Raw genomic sequence first — 17,505 nt, forward strand, 5'->3', positions numbered from 1 at the left:
TGATGAATTTTACCTGGGGAATTGTTGTTGTCCAGGACACCAAGAGAAACTCTCTTCCCTTTTCGAATACAACAACAAATTATATTTGTATAGCGTCTACCACGTCAGGAGGACTTGCCAAGTCGTTGGACAGTCAGGGATTTGGACCCGAGCAGGGAATTGGGATCAGAAGGGGTGGTGGTGTCAGTTTATGAGATTCTCACAATGTAATACAAAAGGCTGACTAGCATTCCTCAGAATGAAATTAATGCTTTAATACAGCAAACATGATAGTGATAAGTTGGTATACCATACATACAACCTGGGATGCATAGTTTGGATTTAAAGGTGATCCAATTCTTTCTCCGGGAGAGAAAGGTGACCACTTTGTGTACGTTGAACTGAACTCCTTCTCTTGCCTCAGTATCTTTCTCTCTCCTCTCTTTGTCTCTGGATCTCTTACACAGACAGTTTAGAAGGAGTTTTTCTCTCTCCGTCCCTGTATAAAATGGCGACCATCTATCTCTGCTTCCCAAGACACACTTCTCCCTCTCCCTAGCGGCTGCCTGATTACCCTACGCCTGCACCAACCCCTCACCAGGTGTCACATTCCCCCTATCAAAGAGGATGCCCCTGATCATGCAGCCTCCAAGAGCAACTTGTGTCTGCCACCACCAAACACTCCTTCAGCATACACATAGGCCGATACAACAAAGTCTCTCTCCCACAGAAACCAGCCCACCTGGGATGAAAAGGGTGGTGGGTGGGGGGTGCTGCAGCCATACCCTTTCTGCTAGGATACACCAAGTAAATCACCAAGTGCAACTCGTGCAAAATCATCAGCTTACAGTGGTCACGGAGGGTAGGGGTAGGAGGGTGGCCAAAGGCCAGTCAAAGAGGAGGGTCTTGAGACGTGTCTTGAAGGAGGCAAAGAGACTGTGGGATGGAATTCCTGTGGGGGCAGGGAGGCTGAAGAGCCGACCACTGATGGTGGGGCAGGCCAGGCAAGGGACATGGAGCAGTCTGGAGCCTACTGAGCGGAGAGAGCAGATAGGTTGATATGGTGTTTGTAGGTCACAGAGATAGGAAGGAGCAAGGCCGTGGAGGGTCTTGAAGGCGAGGATGAGGATTTTGAACTCTTCTGGGGGATGGGGAGTTCTGGATGATCTGCAACTTGTGGAGAAAAGAGTTGGGGAGGCCGACAAGGAGGGAATATCCGTAGGTGACGAATGCGTGTATGAGGGTTTTGGAAGCCTAAGGAATGAAGCAGTGGTGCGAGTCAAGACAATGTTGCAGAGGTGGGGGAAGGCAGGGTGGGTCATGGAATGGATATGGGGGAGATAGAACAGCTGAGGATTGAATAAGATGCCCAGCATGGAGTTGGTGTAGAATAGTGCAGCTAATCACTTTGTTGAAGCCTTGGACCAAAGATCAGCAGCCAGTAAAGATCGGCTTATTATATCAATCAAAATATAAAGTGGGAAATCCAAGATCAGAGGAACTGAAGTCTATGCTTAACAACTCATTTAATTACTAAGGCAAAAAGACATATAGTTTCACATTGATTCAATCAACAGGGTTGCAATAGGTAGGATTACAATAGACAACATTATGCTTTTATCCTCACATTTAGTAAGTCAATGTGATGACAAACAATATCAAAGTTCAGATGCAGCAGGCAAACATCTCTTGTTTGGGGAATGCTGATAATAGCAGGGAGAGGATTTTCAACTCTATCATTTTGCAATTGTGTTTTTGTAGCGTCAATATCTGTTTTTTTCTTTTTCTGATATTACCTAAATCTTGGAAGTTTAAGCGACTTGAATCTCGGATCCTTGGGTGGGAATTCTGCCTTCCTGGAGGTGCAATCAATATACTCACTCTCACATCAACTCTAACTGCTGAAGTGTAGCTCAGCTATACAGCTACACAGCTGTGCAGTATTGTGTAGTGGCTGCCCTGCCTTGTGTTGTGCAGTGTCGTGTAGGGCTGTGCAGTGTCGTGTAGGGCTGTGCAGTGTCGTGTAGGGCTGTGCAGTGTTGTGTAGGGCTGTGCAGTGTTGTGTAGGGCTGTGCAGTGTTGTGTAGGGCTGGGTGCAGTGCAGTATAGCCCTGCCCTGTGTAGTGTAGCTCTGCCCTGTGCAGCTCTGCCCTGTGCAGTGTAGCCCTGTGCAGTGCAGTGCAGCTCTGCCCTGTGCAGTGCAGCTCTGCCCTGTGCAGTGCAGTGCGGTGTGAGAGCGGCTATGGCTGTGAGCTGCGCTGAGTGGCTGTGGCTGGCGGTGCCTGTGGTGCTGGGGGCTGTGTTGGGGGCTGTGCTGTGGGGGCTGTGTGGGGGGGTGTGTGGGGGGTGGGGGTGGGGGCTGTGCTGTGGGGGCTGTGTGGGGGTGTGTGTGGGGGGGTGGGGGCTGTGTTGGGGGCTGTGCTGTGTGGGGGGGTGGGGGCTGTGCTGTGTGGGGGGTGTGTGGGGGGGTGGGGGCTGTGCTGTGTGGGGGGCTGTGTGGGGGGGTGGGGGCTGTGCTGTGTGGGGGGGTGTGTGGGGGGGTGGGGGCTGTGTTGGGGGGTGTGCTGTGTGGGGGGGTGTGTGGGGGTGTGTGTGGGGGGGTGGGGGCTGTGCTGTGTGGGGGGTGTGTGGGGGTGTGTGTGGGGGGGTGGGGGCTGTGCTGTGTGGGGGGTGTGTGGGGGGGTGTGTGGGGGGGTGGGGGCTGTGCTGTGTGGGGGGGTGTGTGGGGGGGTGGGGGCTGTACTGTGTGTGGGGTGGAGGCTGTACTGTGTGGGGGGGTGGGGGCTGTACTGTGTGGGGGGGTGGGGGCTGTGCTGTGTGGGGGGGTGGGGGCTCGGGCTCCCCCCTGTATCGGAGGTTGGATCCCATGGCTCGGAGCTACTTTGCGATTCGGAAAAGCTCCGCTTGAATTCATCGAACAAACCCGAGTGGAGGTAAAGCCGCGAACCCCAACACCATCTCCAGGAGCACAGCACACACTGCAATTACTGTGATTACTGCCTCCGAAAGGCCAGACTTAGTGACACTCGTTTGGGTTTAAAAATCATAGTCTCTCCCCCCCCCCCCCCCTCCCCTGCGCTGCCCTCCCTGCCATCCCTGCCCTACCATCCCTGCTCTGCTCTGCCCTCCCTGCCCTGCCCTCCCCTCCCCTCCCTGCTCTCCCCTCCCTGCTCTGCTCTGCCCTCCCTGCCCTGCCCTCCCCTCCCCTCCCTGCTCTGCCCTCCCTGCCCTGCTCTGCCCTGCCATCCCCTGCCCTCCCTGCCCTGCTCTGCCCTGCCATCCCCTGCCCTCCCGGCCCTGCTCTCCCCTGCCCTCTGCTCTGCCTCCCCTGCCCTGCCACCCCTGCTCTCCCCTCCCTGCCCTGCCCTGCGCTGCCCTCCCTGCCCTGCTCTCCCCTCCCCTGCTCTGCCCTGCCCTCCCCTCCCTGCCCTGCTCTCCACTGCACTGCCCTGCCCTCCCTGCGCTGCCCCGCCCTCCCTGGCTCTCCCCTGCCCTGCCATCCCCTGCCCTCTGCTCTGCCCTCCCCCGCCCTGCTCTGCCCTGCCCTCCCCCGCCCTGCCCTGCCCTCCCCCGCCCTGCTCTGCCCTGCCCTGCCCTCCCCTGCTCTGCCCTCCCCCGCCCTGCCCTGCTCTCCCCTCCCCTGCTCTGCCCTGCCCTCCCCTGCTCTGCCCTGCCCTCCCCTCCCCTGCTCTGCCCTGCCCTCCCCTGCTCTGCTCTGCCCTGCCCTGCCCTCCCCTCCCCTGCTCTGCTCTGCCCTCCCCTGCTCTGCCCTGCAAGACAAGCCTATCTGTGTTTAATTGTACAGCAGGCACCAGAACCAAACTGGTTCTGTCCTCGGGTGATACTGGCAGCTGCTGTCCTTTGCTTAAGAAATATAAGATGAAATGTACTGCTCTTAACTGCAATGGCTTTGTGCGCTTACGAAACGCCACGCAAAATGTTTGCAAAGTGTTTGCAAAATGCTGGTGGATTAAGCACAACCTTTTTTCTTAGCTTATCTATAAATCCCTTCATGCTCCAGCACCTCCCTATCTCTGTGATCTTTTCCCACTTCACTCTTCTGCTCACCCACTCCGCTCAGCAAACTCGAGCCTGATACCTTGGGAGATGTTTTGCTTCATTGAGATCCTTGGGTTTCCATTGGAAAAGAGCTTGGTTTCCAGTGCTGAGGGACATACATTGTAGACGCCACTGTGTAATGGATAGCTGGAGCAGGTTTCCAGGTAGGATGATTCAGTAAGAAACAACTTGATGGTGAATCAGGAGATAGTCGTCTTGGTTTTCAAAAAGCATGTGACTAAATGGCCAAGAAAACCATTCTTCACTTAAACCTCTATATGTTTCTCCATTTAATGGAGATTCCATGTTTACTCAGATACAGTATTAGTACATTTGTTCCTTTTTTTTATTTTTGACATTCAAAGTGAGAACATATCACACTTTCTCATGAAATCTAAAACTATTATATTTGTAGTATGGACCAATTTTTACGGTGCTAACTGTTGGAAAGAGACTTACCTTTGTTACAGAAGTGGATGATTTCAAGATATTCTTTGGATCCAAAGATGTTGACTTTCAACAAGCAGTACAGGATCCTGTAGAGCATACAGGTAAGAAATAATAGAAGTTAACCTTTGATTAAAAGGTTCCCAACACATCGATTTCAATTGTACTTTAGTTTCTCCCGGTGTCTGAACCAACAATCCTCCAAATTTTAACAAAAATGGTCATTCACTTTATGGCTAATTGCATAGATCACCGTCACAAAAAATACAATCCACAAATAAACAATCACTATACTTTACAGATATTACGTGAAGCACTTTGACCTGTGCTCCACGTCATAAATGCAATATCAAATGCAAGGATTATGATTATCAGTCAGAAAGTGTTATAACAAGGATGGGAAGCATTGTAACTTTTTGGCAGTGTTGAGTAGGTTTAGAAATTCCACTGAAAAGTGTCAGGAGTAAGAGGACCGACAAGAGTCTGACAAAGTACAATTTGATCTTTGTTTTACCGTTAACCCTGAGCTGTAGGATGAGTGTTGATAGCAATCTACTACGGTCCAACTGAACTGCAGAGATAAAAGAGTAAAATCACAAACAGCTTGTTGTAGACCTGTCAGGTCAGAGCTATATTAATTACATTTAACATATTCCAGCAACTTACTCTGTTGTGCAGCTAGTTTGAAGTAACATCTTGCTAACTAAAATCAATTATGCCTCGCTGAACAGGCCTTACAATAGCTAACTATAGATATTTTGCCCAACATAAAATACAGTCACAAAACAGTACCCGTTGCCTCCGTTCCCCTGGGTCTGGCCTCCTCCTCATCTTCCGAGTCCTCCGCTCCACCCTCAGCGGCTGTGCCTTCAGCCACTATGCCCCGAGGCTCTGGAACTCCCTTCCTCACTCCCTCCGTCTCGCTCCCTCCCTTCCCATTTTCAGGTCTCTGCTGAAGACCTTTCTTTTCGACCGCGCCTTTGGTCACCTTCCTCCCCCTCCCCGTGGCTCGGGCCCGGGATCCGTGACTGTAAAGCGCTCTGAGACGCCGTCCGGCGTGGACAGCGCTATATAAATCCAAGTTGTTGTTGTTGTAGTCAATTCACTTTACAGCATATTCTGTGAAGCGGTTTGAGACGTCGCAAAGACATGATAAGGTACTATATCAAATACAAGGATTATTATTGTTCAATATTTATGCTATTTACAATCTAGGATAAGTACTGTTGTGTATAAAACATAATTACAAATGATTTAGTATCACCTCTTTCATGACATTTACAATTTTTGATTTCCTCCCCCCTGCCCCCCCAAAAAATCTGTTTTTCTCATGAAAGGCCTGGCTGAGGTGCACCGCCTGCACTTCATCTCCTCAATTGGCTTCTCCTCTAGCCCCAGGACCGTCTTGTGGGGCGTTCCTCGGGGCTCTGTCCTTGGTCCCTTCCTCTTCAATATCTGTATGCTCCCTCTTGGTGACATCAACTGCAGACGTAAATGGTCAACTTCCACATGTATGCGGATGACACCCAACTCTGCCTTTCTGTCTCCACCCTTGACTCCAGGACCACTACTGTCCTGACAGAATGTCAGTCAGACATCAAGTCCTGGATGAGAGCGAACTTTCTTCAGGTGAACTTCAACAAGATCAAGGCCCTCCTGATTGGCTCCCGTCAGCGCCTCCTCACCTCAGGCGCTGACAGCATTACGATCCATGGTTGCACACTCCACCTTGCTAAGCCAGTCCAGAACCTTGGGGTCTTGTTTGACCCTCAACTATCCTTTCTATCCCACACCTGTGCCATGACCCACTCTGCCTTCCCCCACCTCCGCAACATCGCCATTGTCTCATACCACAGGCTGCCGAAACCCTCATAAACGCCTTTATTACATCGAGGCTCGACTATGCAAACTCACTGCTTGTCGGCCTCCCCAACTCCTCCCTTTACAGGATGCAGATCATTCAGAACTCTGCCGACCATGTCCTCTCCCACACTAGGCTCCGCGACCCTATCGTCACCATCATTGCCGAACTCCACTGGCTTCCCATCACACAGAGGATACAGTTCAAGATCCTGGTCCTCACCTTCAAAGACCTCCGCAGTCTTGCTCCCCCCTACTCTCCGACCTCCTAACCCCCTACCATCCTGTTCACTCCCTCTGCTCAGCAGGCTCCAGCCTGCTTCAAGTCCCCCGCCTTGCTCGCCCCGCTATCGGCAGGCGGGCCTTCCGCCACTCTGCACCCACCCTCTGGAACTCCATCCTGCAGTCCCTCTGCCTCGCCCTCTCCCTCGCCACCTTCAAGACCCACCTCGACCTTTCTCTTCAACCGTGCTTTCTATCTCCTTGCTTCCCCTCCTGCCCTCCATCCTCCCACACCCCGACCCCCAGGTCAGGTCCATAACTCTGTCTGTCCAGCACCTTGAGATGTCCTCCCGATGTGAAAGGCGCTATACAAATGTAATATTGTTGTTGTTGTTGAGAATTAACACTGGGTCTAGTGGAGACAGTGAACAATGTCACTGCTATAATCTGGTGCCATGAGCAAAGACTGTGTTCCCAGACAAAGGCCCACAATGTGTCAGTGTTAAGACCATTGTCTTCAAATTTCACACTGTGAAGAATTTTGAAAATGTTTTAAATTTAGTTTAATTAAGATGACTTCCATATTAAAACAGAAATTAAGCATTTTTCAAAATGATCTGCACAATCTTAAATTTTAAGAAAATGTGTCTTGAGGTTAAAACCATGAGAAATTCCAAGCCTCCTATCTCTTGTGATATCTGACTTTATCCTGGGTTCTCATGAATAAAATTCAGTCTTGATATTTTACCTCCTCGTTGGGATTTAACTGCAGCAGAACATAATGACTTTTTTAACGAGTGGAGCAAAAGCAGTTATTATAATAATGTAATAATAATCCTTGCATTTGATATAGCGCTTTTCACGTCTTCTAGACGTCTCAAAGCGCTTTATAGAATATGCTGTAAAGTGAATTGACCATATATTTGTGGGTGAAGCACGGCAGCCAATTGCACACAGCAGTGTCCCACAAACAGTCGTGGATTGAAAATGACCAATTTATTATTGTTTTGTTTTAGAGGGATTATTATTAGGTGTGTGCAGTAAGAAAACTTGCCCAAGGTTTCGCCCTCTGCCTGGAATTGAACCCAGGTGTCTCACTTGTAAGGCGAGTGCTCTAACCACTGAGCTACAGGACTCCAGGTCTGATCAGAGAATCATAGCAGATTTTAAACATTGCAGAGTTATTATTAAATATATTATTCTTTGTCAACAGCTTCTATTACCAAACACAGTTTTTATAAACACCACACAGAAATCCATGACATGATGAAAAGGAGATTGGCTCTGTCCAATTTACACCTGTTCATTGGTAATCTCTCTGAGGAGTTTACTGAGCGACTGACATACCTTGGAACTGAAGGCACTGATGACTTGTGTGACCTCGTCAGGTAGGTGAGCATCACTATGATGTGAAATTTCTATTGTTTGCATATAAGGTAAATGGTGTCTGATAGCAATTTCTAACTGGATTCAATTTAGGGAATCTGAACTTGTGTTGTGCTGACTCGCAAGAGTGCTTCTCAGATACAATCTGCTTTCAAACAATATTCACAATTTTTGTAAATAAAAAAAATCACTTTCCTTTTCATAACTTGCAGATTCATTCACTACATGTTTTTCAAAATTGCACACTGTCTAATCTGATCCTATGCATATAAATTGAGGATACATAATGAGACATCATGATACCTGAGTGACAGAGCTATGGATCCTTATTATGCATTCCGTCATGTCACTCAACTAATGGAAATAATAATTCAGTTTAATCATTAAATCATTCAGTAGATGTAATCAAAAGTATTATTTTCTGCTCCTATCAGCAAGACAAGTGGTAACTGAAACCATTTGAAAGTGACTGAATTACACAACAATTACGATTGCACAATTACTCCACTTTACCCTGTGTAACACTTGAAAGGAGCCATATCAAATGTAAGGATTATTATTATTATCTGCGAGCAGATACAGAATGTGGAGGATTTTTTTTTCATTTTGTGCCAAGAAAACTAAAGGTTCTCATTTATTCACAACCCATTCAAAGCACCAATTGTGACATTTGAAAGCCGACAAGGTGTGGGAAATAAAAGCCTGGAGAGAGAATCTGGCGAATATTGCAAATTGGACTCAAGAGATTGGAAAATCTGATGAATGGAGAGCAAATAGCTTTGAGAAACCTTGACCTTCTCACTTCTGGCCTCTCCTGTATTCTGCAATGATTTATTTGCAGTAATTTGACATGCTGTTCAGAGAGCCCAAATGTCCCTTTTGTATGGTACATTTTATACTGTGCAGTCACGTGGGCCTACTTTATGTCAAAACCCAGCCTCCAAACCAGGTGCCAGGATTGCAGAAGATTATGCTTGAAACACCAGAGTTACTTGTATTTGAGTCAGGCACTCATATTTTGAGTGAATTTGTCAGTATAATTTCATGGGAATACCTCCCCCCCCAACCCCCCCCACCCAGTCTTTCAGCTTTCCAATTGGCATTGCTGTCATAGACTTGTCCTCAACTGTGAAAGACATTGTCAATGAGTTCCTGTTGGGCAGTTGAGCCTGTAAAATGGCCATTGTTGTCTTTATAAGAATCACAGCATTTCCGCGCCCCCCCCCCCCCCACCCTACCCCACCTCTAAATTTTTCAGACGCACATAAAATAATCCTATAATCCTTTCATTTGATATAGTGCCATTCATGTCGGGAGGACTTCTCAAAACGCTTCATAAATTATACTGTAAAGTGGAGTGATCATGCCTTCTTTTAGTGGTTGAACTTCTTTACAATGGAATGTCTCTCCCTTCGACTATATTATGTGACACGTAGTAGACAGCTATAATCTGCAACTCTTCAGTGCAATGCTATTGTATCACACCACCCAAGTAGTCCAAACAGTAAAAACAGTGTCCTGAATGATGATGCAAGTACTCTTTTGCACAGGTTTGTAGAGTTCCTTGGCTGGGATCTGTGGGGGTGCCATGAACTGAGGGCATAGTCCCTATTCCCAACAAATCATCTTTGCTGTTGGAAGTGCAAAATGCAACCTTTACTAACCCTCGCCACTTCATTCATGGTAAAGAAGCCCTTCCTGGTTTTATATGACAAGAGGTATATGGACGAGCACAGATTGCCTCTCTATCACAGGAAACCAACAAACTCAAAAGAAACAGTTTTATCTTTTGGTTTGTTAGCATTGAGATAACCCAAATTTGATGTAACTATATTGATTCAGGTACATCTGCAGGGTCACCTGTTCCATGCTCTGGTGGGCTGCAAGTTGAATGACTCCCTCCAAGTCTCCCCCCAGACTTTAGATGGAGTCTGTAGCATATAATTGAGAGCTACTGTCCTGATGCAATTTCAAGGCATTGAGGTTGGGTTTCTGAGATCCTGCCAGCTCTTTCGATGTGTCCTTTGGCAGGTATGGTTGAGATATACATTCCTGCTCAGTCATATCCTTGAAGCTTCTTCTACTGCAGAATCTTCAGTGGAAGCTGTAATGACTTCCTCTGGGACCAAATGGCTAATGTTGTTCCAATTGGCGGACCATGTATCTCTTCTCCCTTTCAGCCTCTCCAGTGACGTGTGCGAGGCAACGTCTTGCTTCTATCCAATATACATACATCACAATTCAACAAACATTAGTGTGAGATATCACAAAGAATGCAGATTACTATCTAACCGCTAAGGCTGTGAAATATTGTAGTTTCCCCATTGTAGAAAATCTCCTAAGTTACAAACATCTGGCAAAATTGTGTTAGTAGGTACTTACCATAGACAGTCACTGCCAAAACAGTTTCAAACTTTTTTTTGCTGCTCCTGTAGGTTCCCCAGTGAAGTATTTGGAACTCTATGTTGATAGAGAATTATCTGGAATTTCTAGCCGATTCTTCCTAAATGTTTCTTTTCCTGTTTCAGTAGATTTTTCATTCACAGAAAAGCAGCACATTTATACTTGACTAGCTGTACCCTTTTACAGTTTAATCGGCCTTCTCTCTTTCGGCTGGCATTTTTATTTGTCCTTGAAATGCTTGATCTTCTTAGGCATCTTTATCCCTTAAGATTATGAAAATGTGGTATTGAACTTGTTAGCATCTCTTGTTCACATATTTGTACACATATCCTTTAGGGAGGGCTCCTGGTTGGGAGGGCTCCTGGTTGGGAGGGCTCCTGGTTGGGAGGGCTCCTAGTTGGGAGGGCTCCTGGTTGGAAGGACCTTGTTGGAGTCCATACATGTGTGATGAGCTTGTTTAGGTCACAATAGAAGATCCCTGAAAAAAAAATATGCCCATGAAACTCCCCCATGCAAAGACCTTTCCGATAGGTATGAATCATGTCTCTACGTCAATCGGTTAGGCAGACATTTTGTCTATTAGTATAGAAGATGTATCTCACCAGAAAGGTGTGTGACACCTTTCTCTACTTTATACCATGCATACCTTTTGGGGACTTAATTAAAGCATTTTTTAATATATTTTTTAATATAGCTTATCAACAATAGGAGATTTCCCCTCCCCCTCCAAAAAACAATGCCCATGACGTTCCCCCACGCAAGACCTTTCCGATGAGGTATAAATCATGTCACTATGTTAATTGATTATTGCATTCTTGGCAGACAGACAGACATTTTATCTTTATTAGTATAGATAGATAAGCTTCAGAAAAACATATTTCTCTATCATTTAGACAATAATAAGAATAATGTCCATGTAGAATTTAAATGAGTTGCATCAAACTTAAGGCTTATTTCAATGACTGACTGGGTGTGCTTTAATTCATATTAGCGGTAGAAGGTTTCTACATGATATGCATTAAAAGCCCTTTGAATGGAAATTATTTTCTTTTTTTCATTAACAGGCACAGTATGTATTCTGCAGTTGTGAACCAGCTGTTTGGTAGAGGTATCTGTATCACTGATGGAAACGCAGTTCGAGAGTTTGAGGATCACTTCAAGATTTTTGACAAAGGCTTTGAATATGGTAGCCAGCTGCCAGAGTTCCTACTAAAGTAAGGAATCCAGTTTGCTTTCTGTGTATATTCAAGATTAAAGATATTGCATACATACTTATATTTGATTCCTTTAATAGATTTTGTAAAATACAATGAGTACTTTACCCCTGTGGTATTGTCTTTCCTTTTCTCTGTGTTTCTATCCATTTTTCTTGAAGATGTTGGCTCCAATTAATGTAAATGATGAGGTTTTCCAGGCTAGTTCAACTGTTGAGGGAAGAGAACATTGCTCAAGTTCGCACTTGATATCTAAACACGCGTATGTTTTCCAGCTGTGATCACTGAGTAGTCCAACCCTGCCACTGCACAGCGGCCCGAAACATTATCTTATGTGAAGGACACTATATAAATACAAGTTGTTGCTGCTGCTGTTGTTGAATAACAATGATGAGAGCCCCTAGTTGATTTTTCATACTGTTTTACCCAAGATATACTAATCCCAATTGTAGTTCCCTCCAAAGCCCTGATTCGAAAAGTGCTATGTAAATTGTACTGTTTAAGGTAATTTCATGCCATGCTATATCTTCTTGCAGTTCTGGAAAACCTTCTATATTTATCCTGTTCATATTCAACAGCTGGTTTTAAAAAAAACACTGAAATTAAAATGGTCCTGATAACCTTGCATTTAAATAAGATGCAATCTGACAAGCTACAAACTTTGGGGTGTATCCTATGCTGTTCACCAAAAGTAGCAATGTTTTCACTATATTTAGTGAAATCTATCAAAAAAAATCTAGCGAACTGCCCAAGATAGACTTCTTAGCCTTTGATAAACCAAGATAATTTGCCTAAGGTAGACTCTGAGATAGACTATGATTTCTCTTTGCAGAAATTGGTCTAAATCGAAGCATTGGCTGCTATTACTGTTGGAAGGTGCTGCAACTAAAGCTGGAAAGACAATGCCTGCGGACAGTGACTCAAAGGTAATCATGGAGTTTTTGGAATATGAACCGAACTATTTTTTGCGGGAAGCAACTAGCCCGGTTTGTTTATTGTAACTTCAAGATGGTTTACTGAATACTGAATATTAAAACGTAGAAATCCTTAAGGTTAAAATGTCTATCCAATATCAATTTATGTTTCATATTTTTCAGACTTTGTTACAGCATCTTTTAGATATTGTGGATGGAAAATTTGGTCCCAATTACGTTTTATTGATGCTATGGGCTTCTCAAGCCAATGCACTTCCTGTAAGTACATACAGAACATTCATACCTGAGGTAATAATATTAGTTGGCACTTTTCTTAAACAAGATCTCCCCCTGGGCCTTTATTGGGACGATGCTTACCTTGTTTCAAGGTGTGAAACATAGTCGCAGTTTCTATATATTTCTCAATTCTGGCTTGTTCCTTGTTCATCTTATCAATTTTTTGACTTCATCATCTCTTCTGATCTCAAGTGGAATTATGACATTTCCATATTTGAAGTAGCCTCCTTAAATTTGAATTTATTCTTTCAATCTAGAAAAAAATCCCCTCAAAGAACTTGTAACTCTCTATATAGCTCAGGTTTGTCCATTACTTAAATATTTCTTATCTGTGAAGGCTCTTCTGGCAGCTTGCTTTATTCTTCTATCACCACTTTCTCAGGAACTTATGCATTGCAAAAATCACTGAATATTCTCCATCATAGATAAACTGCATTATCACTTGCTGTTTTGTTTTCTAGATTACATTCTGGTCTCTTGCATTTATAATTTCTGACCCTTCGATTTACAAGACTGTTATGAAGGAACTTTGTTCCGTCTTTGATAGCCAAGGTAATTGAAAAACTTGTAGGATACATGACTTAAGTTACTGCAGGCACATTTATTTATAACATTTATAAAGTTATGGAAGTTATCGAAATTACCGAACAGAAATATTTATATTTTCTATAGATCTGTACCTTTATATTGAAGTGAGAGAGAAATTAGCTTCACTGACATACTGCAGAGATTTTTGTTATGAGCAGGCAATGTATTCGTGCTCTCTTGTTTGCTTATTCCATTTGCCAGCGGACAAAACGATCAAAGTAAGTGAGACTGATCTTCGGAAGCTTCCATACTTGAAGTGGTGCATTTTAGAGGCAATTCGCTTGCGATCTCCTGGAGCCATAGCTAGAAAAGTGGTGCGGCCTCTGAAAATTAAAGTGAGTTTCCTGTGGTTTGATCTATGAGATGTGATGGGGAGGTCCAATGGGATCACATGGGGAAAGGTTGCTTTATGGGCACCCACAGGATTGATTGTTCAATCTTGAGATTTATTGACACCTGCAGTGTACTGCGATCACTGGGGAGGTTTGCCAGACCCACAAGCATAAAGTGCAGACATTAAGCGTAGCAAAGCATCGGGATATTAACATGGGGACAAGAACAATTAAAAGGAAGCACGTAGGGTATCCGAGTCAATGGAAAAATGGAGATAAGTTCTTAAGTTGAAAAGCAAGAGAAACAAAATCAACAGAAGAGAAAAAACAGAAAAATAGAATATGTCACATCAGCTCAGAATTTGCCGTAGATATTAAATAGTATATTATTGAGGTAAAAAAGAAGCACAATTCTCAGAGTTCCACAGGAAATTCTGCTGGTGTTAAACCTCCAACAATCACTCACAAATATATTTGGTCAGTCAAAATGTAGATCCTAGTGGAAGTGAACTGACTGAATAAAACTACCTTCTCATTATTATTTGCCACCAATTTGATAACTTCACTCAGATATGAGGGGATGGTCCTTGAGGGGGGATGAAATTCTGTGGTGATTTTACCTGTATTGTCATTATTTCAGATTGTGCTTATATTCACTCTTAAATTTGGAACTTTTTTTCTGCAATTTGTTTTAAAGAATTTCAGAAAAAATGGCTTTGCAAAAATTCTGCACAATCCAAAATCCTTCGACAGTTTTCTTCCACTCAAAAGTACTTCTTTTAGGACATTTTAAAGGGGGATAAAATGCTGTCCATGTATATTACATGTTGCATTACATAACTGTGATTTCTTACTTTAGAACTACATCGTTCCTCCAGGAGACATCCTGATGTTGTCACTTTTCTGGGCACACAGGAATCCCAAGTATTTTCCTGAACCGGAAAAATTTCTTCCCGTGAGTCAATTTGGACAATAATATTTTATTGCTGATCATTGTGTGTGCTTAATTACGAGGGACTATTCCCCATTTTCACTGCTCTATACAATGATAAAATAATTATTTTGAGCAATAAAAGGACACAAAATTAAATTTCATGAAATTAGACATCACTTTTTAATTTTTAATTTTTTTTATCAATAGCTGACCCCTGGGTCATAAGGTCACCACAGACATTACTTTCGCCCACAAAATGCAAACAATCCCATCACTTTACAGTACATTCTGTGAAGCGCTTTGAGACACTGCGATTATGTGATAAGGCGATATATCAGATGCAAAGATTATTATTAATATTGAATATTAGCAGGCACTACATGCAGGAAGTGACATTTTGGTCGTCAAAAAACTTGCTAAAAATCAAAAAGACATGGTACAACAACAACAGATTATAGTTGTATAGTGCCCTTCATGTCGGAAAGATGTTCCAGGTAAAGTAAATGTCTAAAATAAAAAAATCAAGGTTGATTAAATGTCAAAATAACTTACAAAACTCTGCTATTAAATGCTTCCAGTTTTCGTGTTCACCACTGTAGAGGTATATAATATGATTCACCCAAAACACACAGTATAAATGGGGGTTAGACATGAAAACCTGGAGCTACAGTCAACAGAAAAAGTCAGCATGTATTTCAGTCAATGGATGTCAATCGTTTACTCTGATTTGGATTTTAAACATTACCTGGTGAATGCTATAATGTCTCCTGAAAAGTCAATGTCTCATTGGTAAAACGTGAATGTATGCATTACATTATGATCTTGTTTGTGAAGTGCTGACCTGAGAAAACTTTCTTTCTACAGGAACGGTGGAAGGAGGCAGATTTGGAAAAGCATGTATTTTTGAATGGCTTTATTGGTTTTGGAGGAGGCAGATATCAGTGTCCTGGAAGGTTAGAACTTGCTCAGTTTCCTCTATTTATTATCTGTCCCAATTTTACATTTACTATTTTTGTATTAAATATTAACCATTGATCAACCCAAGTAAATATCATCTTGAGTTCTTTTTGCAAGATCTTGGCTGCTTCCTAAATCTCTAGTTTCAAGTTCCCTAAATCTTAATATATGAAAATTATTGACCTTGACTTAAGTTTGCAAATCTAGTCATTTAAGGCATTCTTGAAATGAGAGAAATCCTAAGACATAAATCTGAAGCAACCCACTCAATATCTCCCCCATTTTGACCAGGTTCCAGTTACTACTGCGCTCTGCTTCTTTCTCTCTAGGAAAATATTAATCCATTTATTTGGATATCCCAGCCTTGGTAACCACTGACCCTTTAATTGATAAAGAGTGGTCTTTTGGAAGTTTACATCAACTGCATGACATAAATTCCCACTGTCAATTTGGGATGTTATCACTTCAAAAAATGGATGGGGTAGTCAGTCACGATCTACCAAATGATTGGTCTGGATGCAGTTTTCTCTTTGAATAATTCTTCCTGTTTCCTCCCACTCCCAGGTGGTTTGCTCTGATGGAGATCCAATTGTTTATCGCTCTGATACTTTACAAATATGAGTTTACTCTATTGGATTCTGTCCCAAAACAGGTAAAAAAAAATAGAGACTCCAATAAAAGCAGTGGACATTGTATGGTCTGAATTTAATTAACGATCATATTTTTACAGTACCTGAAAATTGTCACCATGATGCTATGTAACATTTTGTGCAAGTAGGTTTGTCAATAGAAATATGATTTGCTGATGAAGTGTTTTGTTTGTTCACAGAGTCCTCTTCATTTAGTCGGAACCCAGCAGCCAATGGGTCCTTGCAGAGTTAGATATAGAAGTCGGTGATCATTATTGCTGCAAGTACTCCATGGGATTGAACTGCAGCCCAACTGCTGCACGTAGTGCTTTCCTTCCTTACTGTGTATGTATAACGTTTTACAAATTACTACAATTCGACTAGACTGTTCAAGGATGCTGGAACAGCAGTAGTAAATCTGACACTGTAAATCTTAACTTCCTTACATGATGTTGTATGTTAAGCAAAATGCTTTTAACTTCAGAACTTCAGTGATGATTGGAGTGGTGGAAATCAGACAACGGAATCTTTTTCTCCTTCCTTATTCATGATCAAGCCATATTGACCACGTAAATCTCTCACAGACTTAATCGTGTAAGCTGTAGGTTATAACTTGCTATGTGTTCTGCAAAGGCTTACCTTATAAAATTTGCATTGTAATTTTTAAAGTAAGGAATACTATGTTAAAATCAATCTTGCTAACTTTATGCTACTGAAATTATGAAATACAGTCATTATTATGGTTGTGATCAAGATAACTATTATCTGCATTGACAGGAACAGTGCAATAAAGTCGCTGTCAATATTAAATAAAATGTGTCCTATCCAGTTATTGATATCTCTTGAGACTTATTAGCAAGAGAAGATTTTCATTGTGGAATAATAGTAATGGAAGCTCTGAGACCAACAATTGTTCGTGAGATAAGGATGTAATTAAGCAGCTCAACCAATTTCTTAGACGTAGCAATGAGTAAAGGGCTATGCTTATGGCTGATAGAACTCAGAAAAATCTAGCAGCCATGAGATGCTAATTTTATGATCTCATCGGCACATACAGTTAAGGAGGTGCCATTATGTCCTTATACTTTGCCCATCCCTTCCCCCTTTAGCACAATGCGACATCAGCGTGCAGAATGTTTTAACGTAGAGCAACTGACTAAGAAGATTGTGCCGTTTCCAGGAACAAGACAAAGTTTTGTAAAATACAGCACAATAAATTTCTGCTAAAAAACAGGGAAGGAAAAAATGATCGCATGAAGTATTTACAAACGGCCCTCAAAAGAT

At 43.2% G+C, this 17,505-nt stretch overlaps 1 protein-coding gene across 2 annotated transcripts; it reads left to right on the plus strand.

The window, feature by feature from the left end:
* The first annotated feature begins 1,675 nt into the window (after positions 1-1,675).
* LOC103184994 (24-hydroxycholesterol 7-alpha-hydroxylase) lies at positions 1,676-17,028 on the plus strand. 2 transcript variants are annotated; one of them, XM_007903286.2, is made up of 12 exons: positions 1,676-1,841; positions 4,454-4,589; positions 7,781-7,955; positions 11,421-11,570; positions 12,403-12,496; positions 12,668-12,763; positions 13,243-13,333; positions 13,571-13,704; positions 14,561-14,656; positions 15,500-15,588; positions 16,157-16,244; positions 16,422-17,028. In XM_007903286.2, the coding sequence occupies exons 3-12, from the start codon at positions 7,831-7,833 to the stop codon at positions 16,488-16,490; spliced, it is 1,032 nt and encodes a 343-aa protein (XP_007901477.1). In that variant the 5' UTR covers positions 1,676-1,841; positions 4,454-4,589; positions 7,781-7,830; the 3' UTR covers positions 16,491-17,028. The 2 variants fall into 2 exon arrangements, with proteins under 2 accessions (XP_007901477.1, XP_007901478.1); XM_007903287.2 differs by lacking the exon at positions 14,561-14,656 and having other exon boundaries at positions 16,422-17,012.
* Positions 17,029-17,505: the final 477 nt, after the last annotated feature.

The sequence above is a fragment of the Callorhinchus milii genome, unplaced genomic scaffold, assembly GCF_018977255.1.
Source record: "Callorhinchus milii isolate IMCB2004 unplaced genomic scaffold, IMCB_Cmil_1.0 Scaffold3, whole genome shotgun sequence".
Classification (NCBI taxonomy): Eukaryota; Metazoa; Chordata; class Chondrichthyes; order Chimaeriformes; family Callorhinchidae; genus Callorhinchus; species Callorhinchus milii.

Bases quoted from the DNA above. Each gene is read 5' to 3' on its own strand.
- LOC103184994 (XM_007903286.2), top strand. From the start codon at position 7,831: ATGATGAAAAGGAGATTGGCTCTGTCCAATTTACACCTGTTCATTGGT. The intron at 7,956-11,420 runs GTAGGTGAGCAT...TTTCATTAACAG, and splicing joins GACTTGTGTGACCTCGTCAG to GCACAGTATGTATTCTGCAG. The intron at 13,705-14,560 runs GTGAGTTTCCTG...TTCTTACTTTAG, and splicing joins TGCGGCCTCTGAAAATTAAA to AACTACATCGTTCCTCCAGG.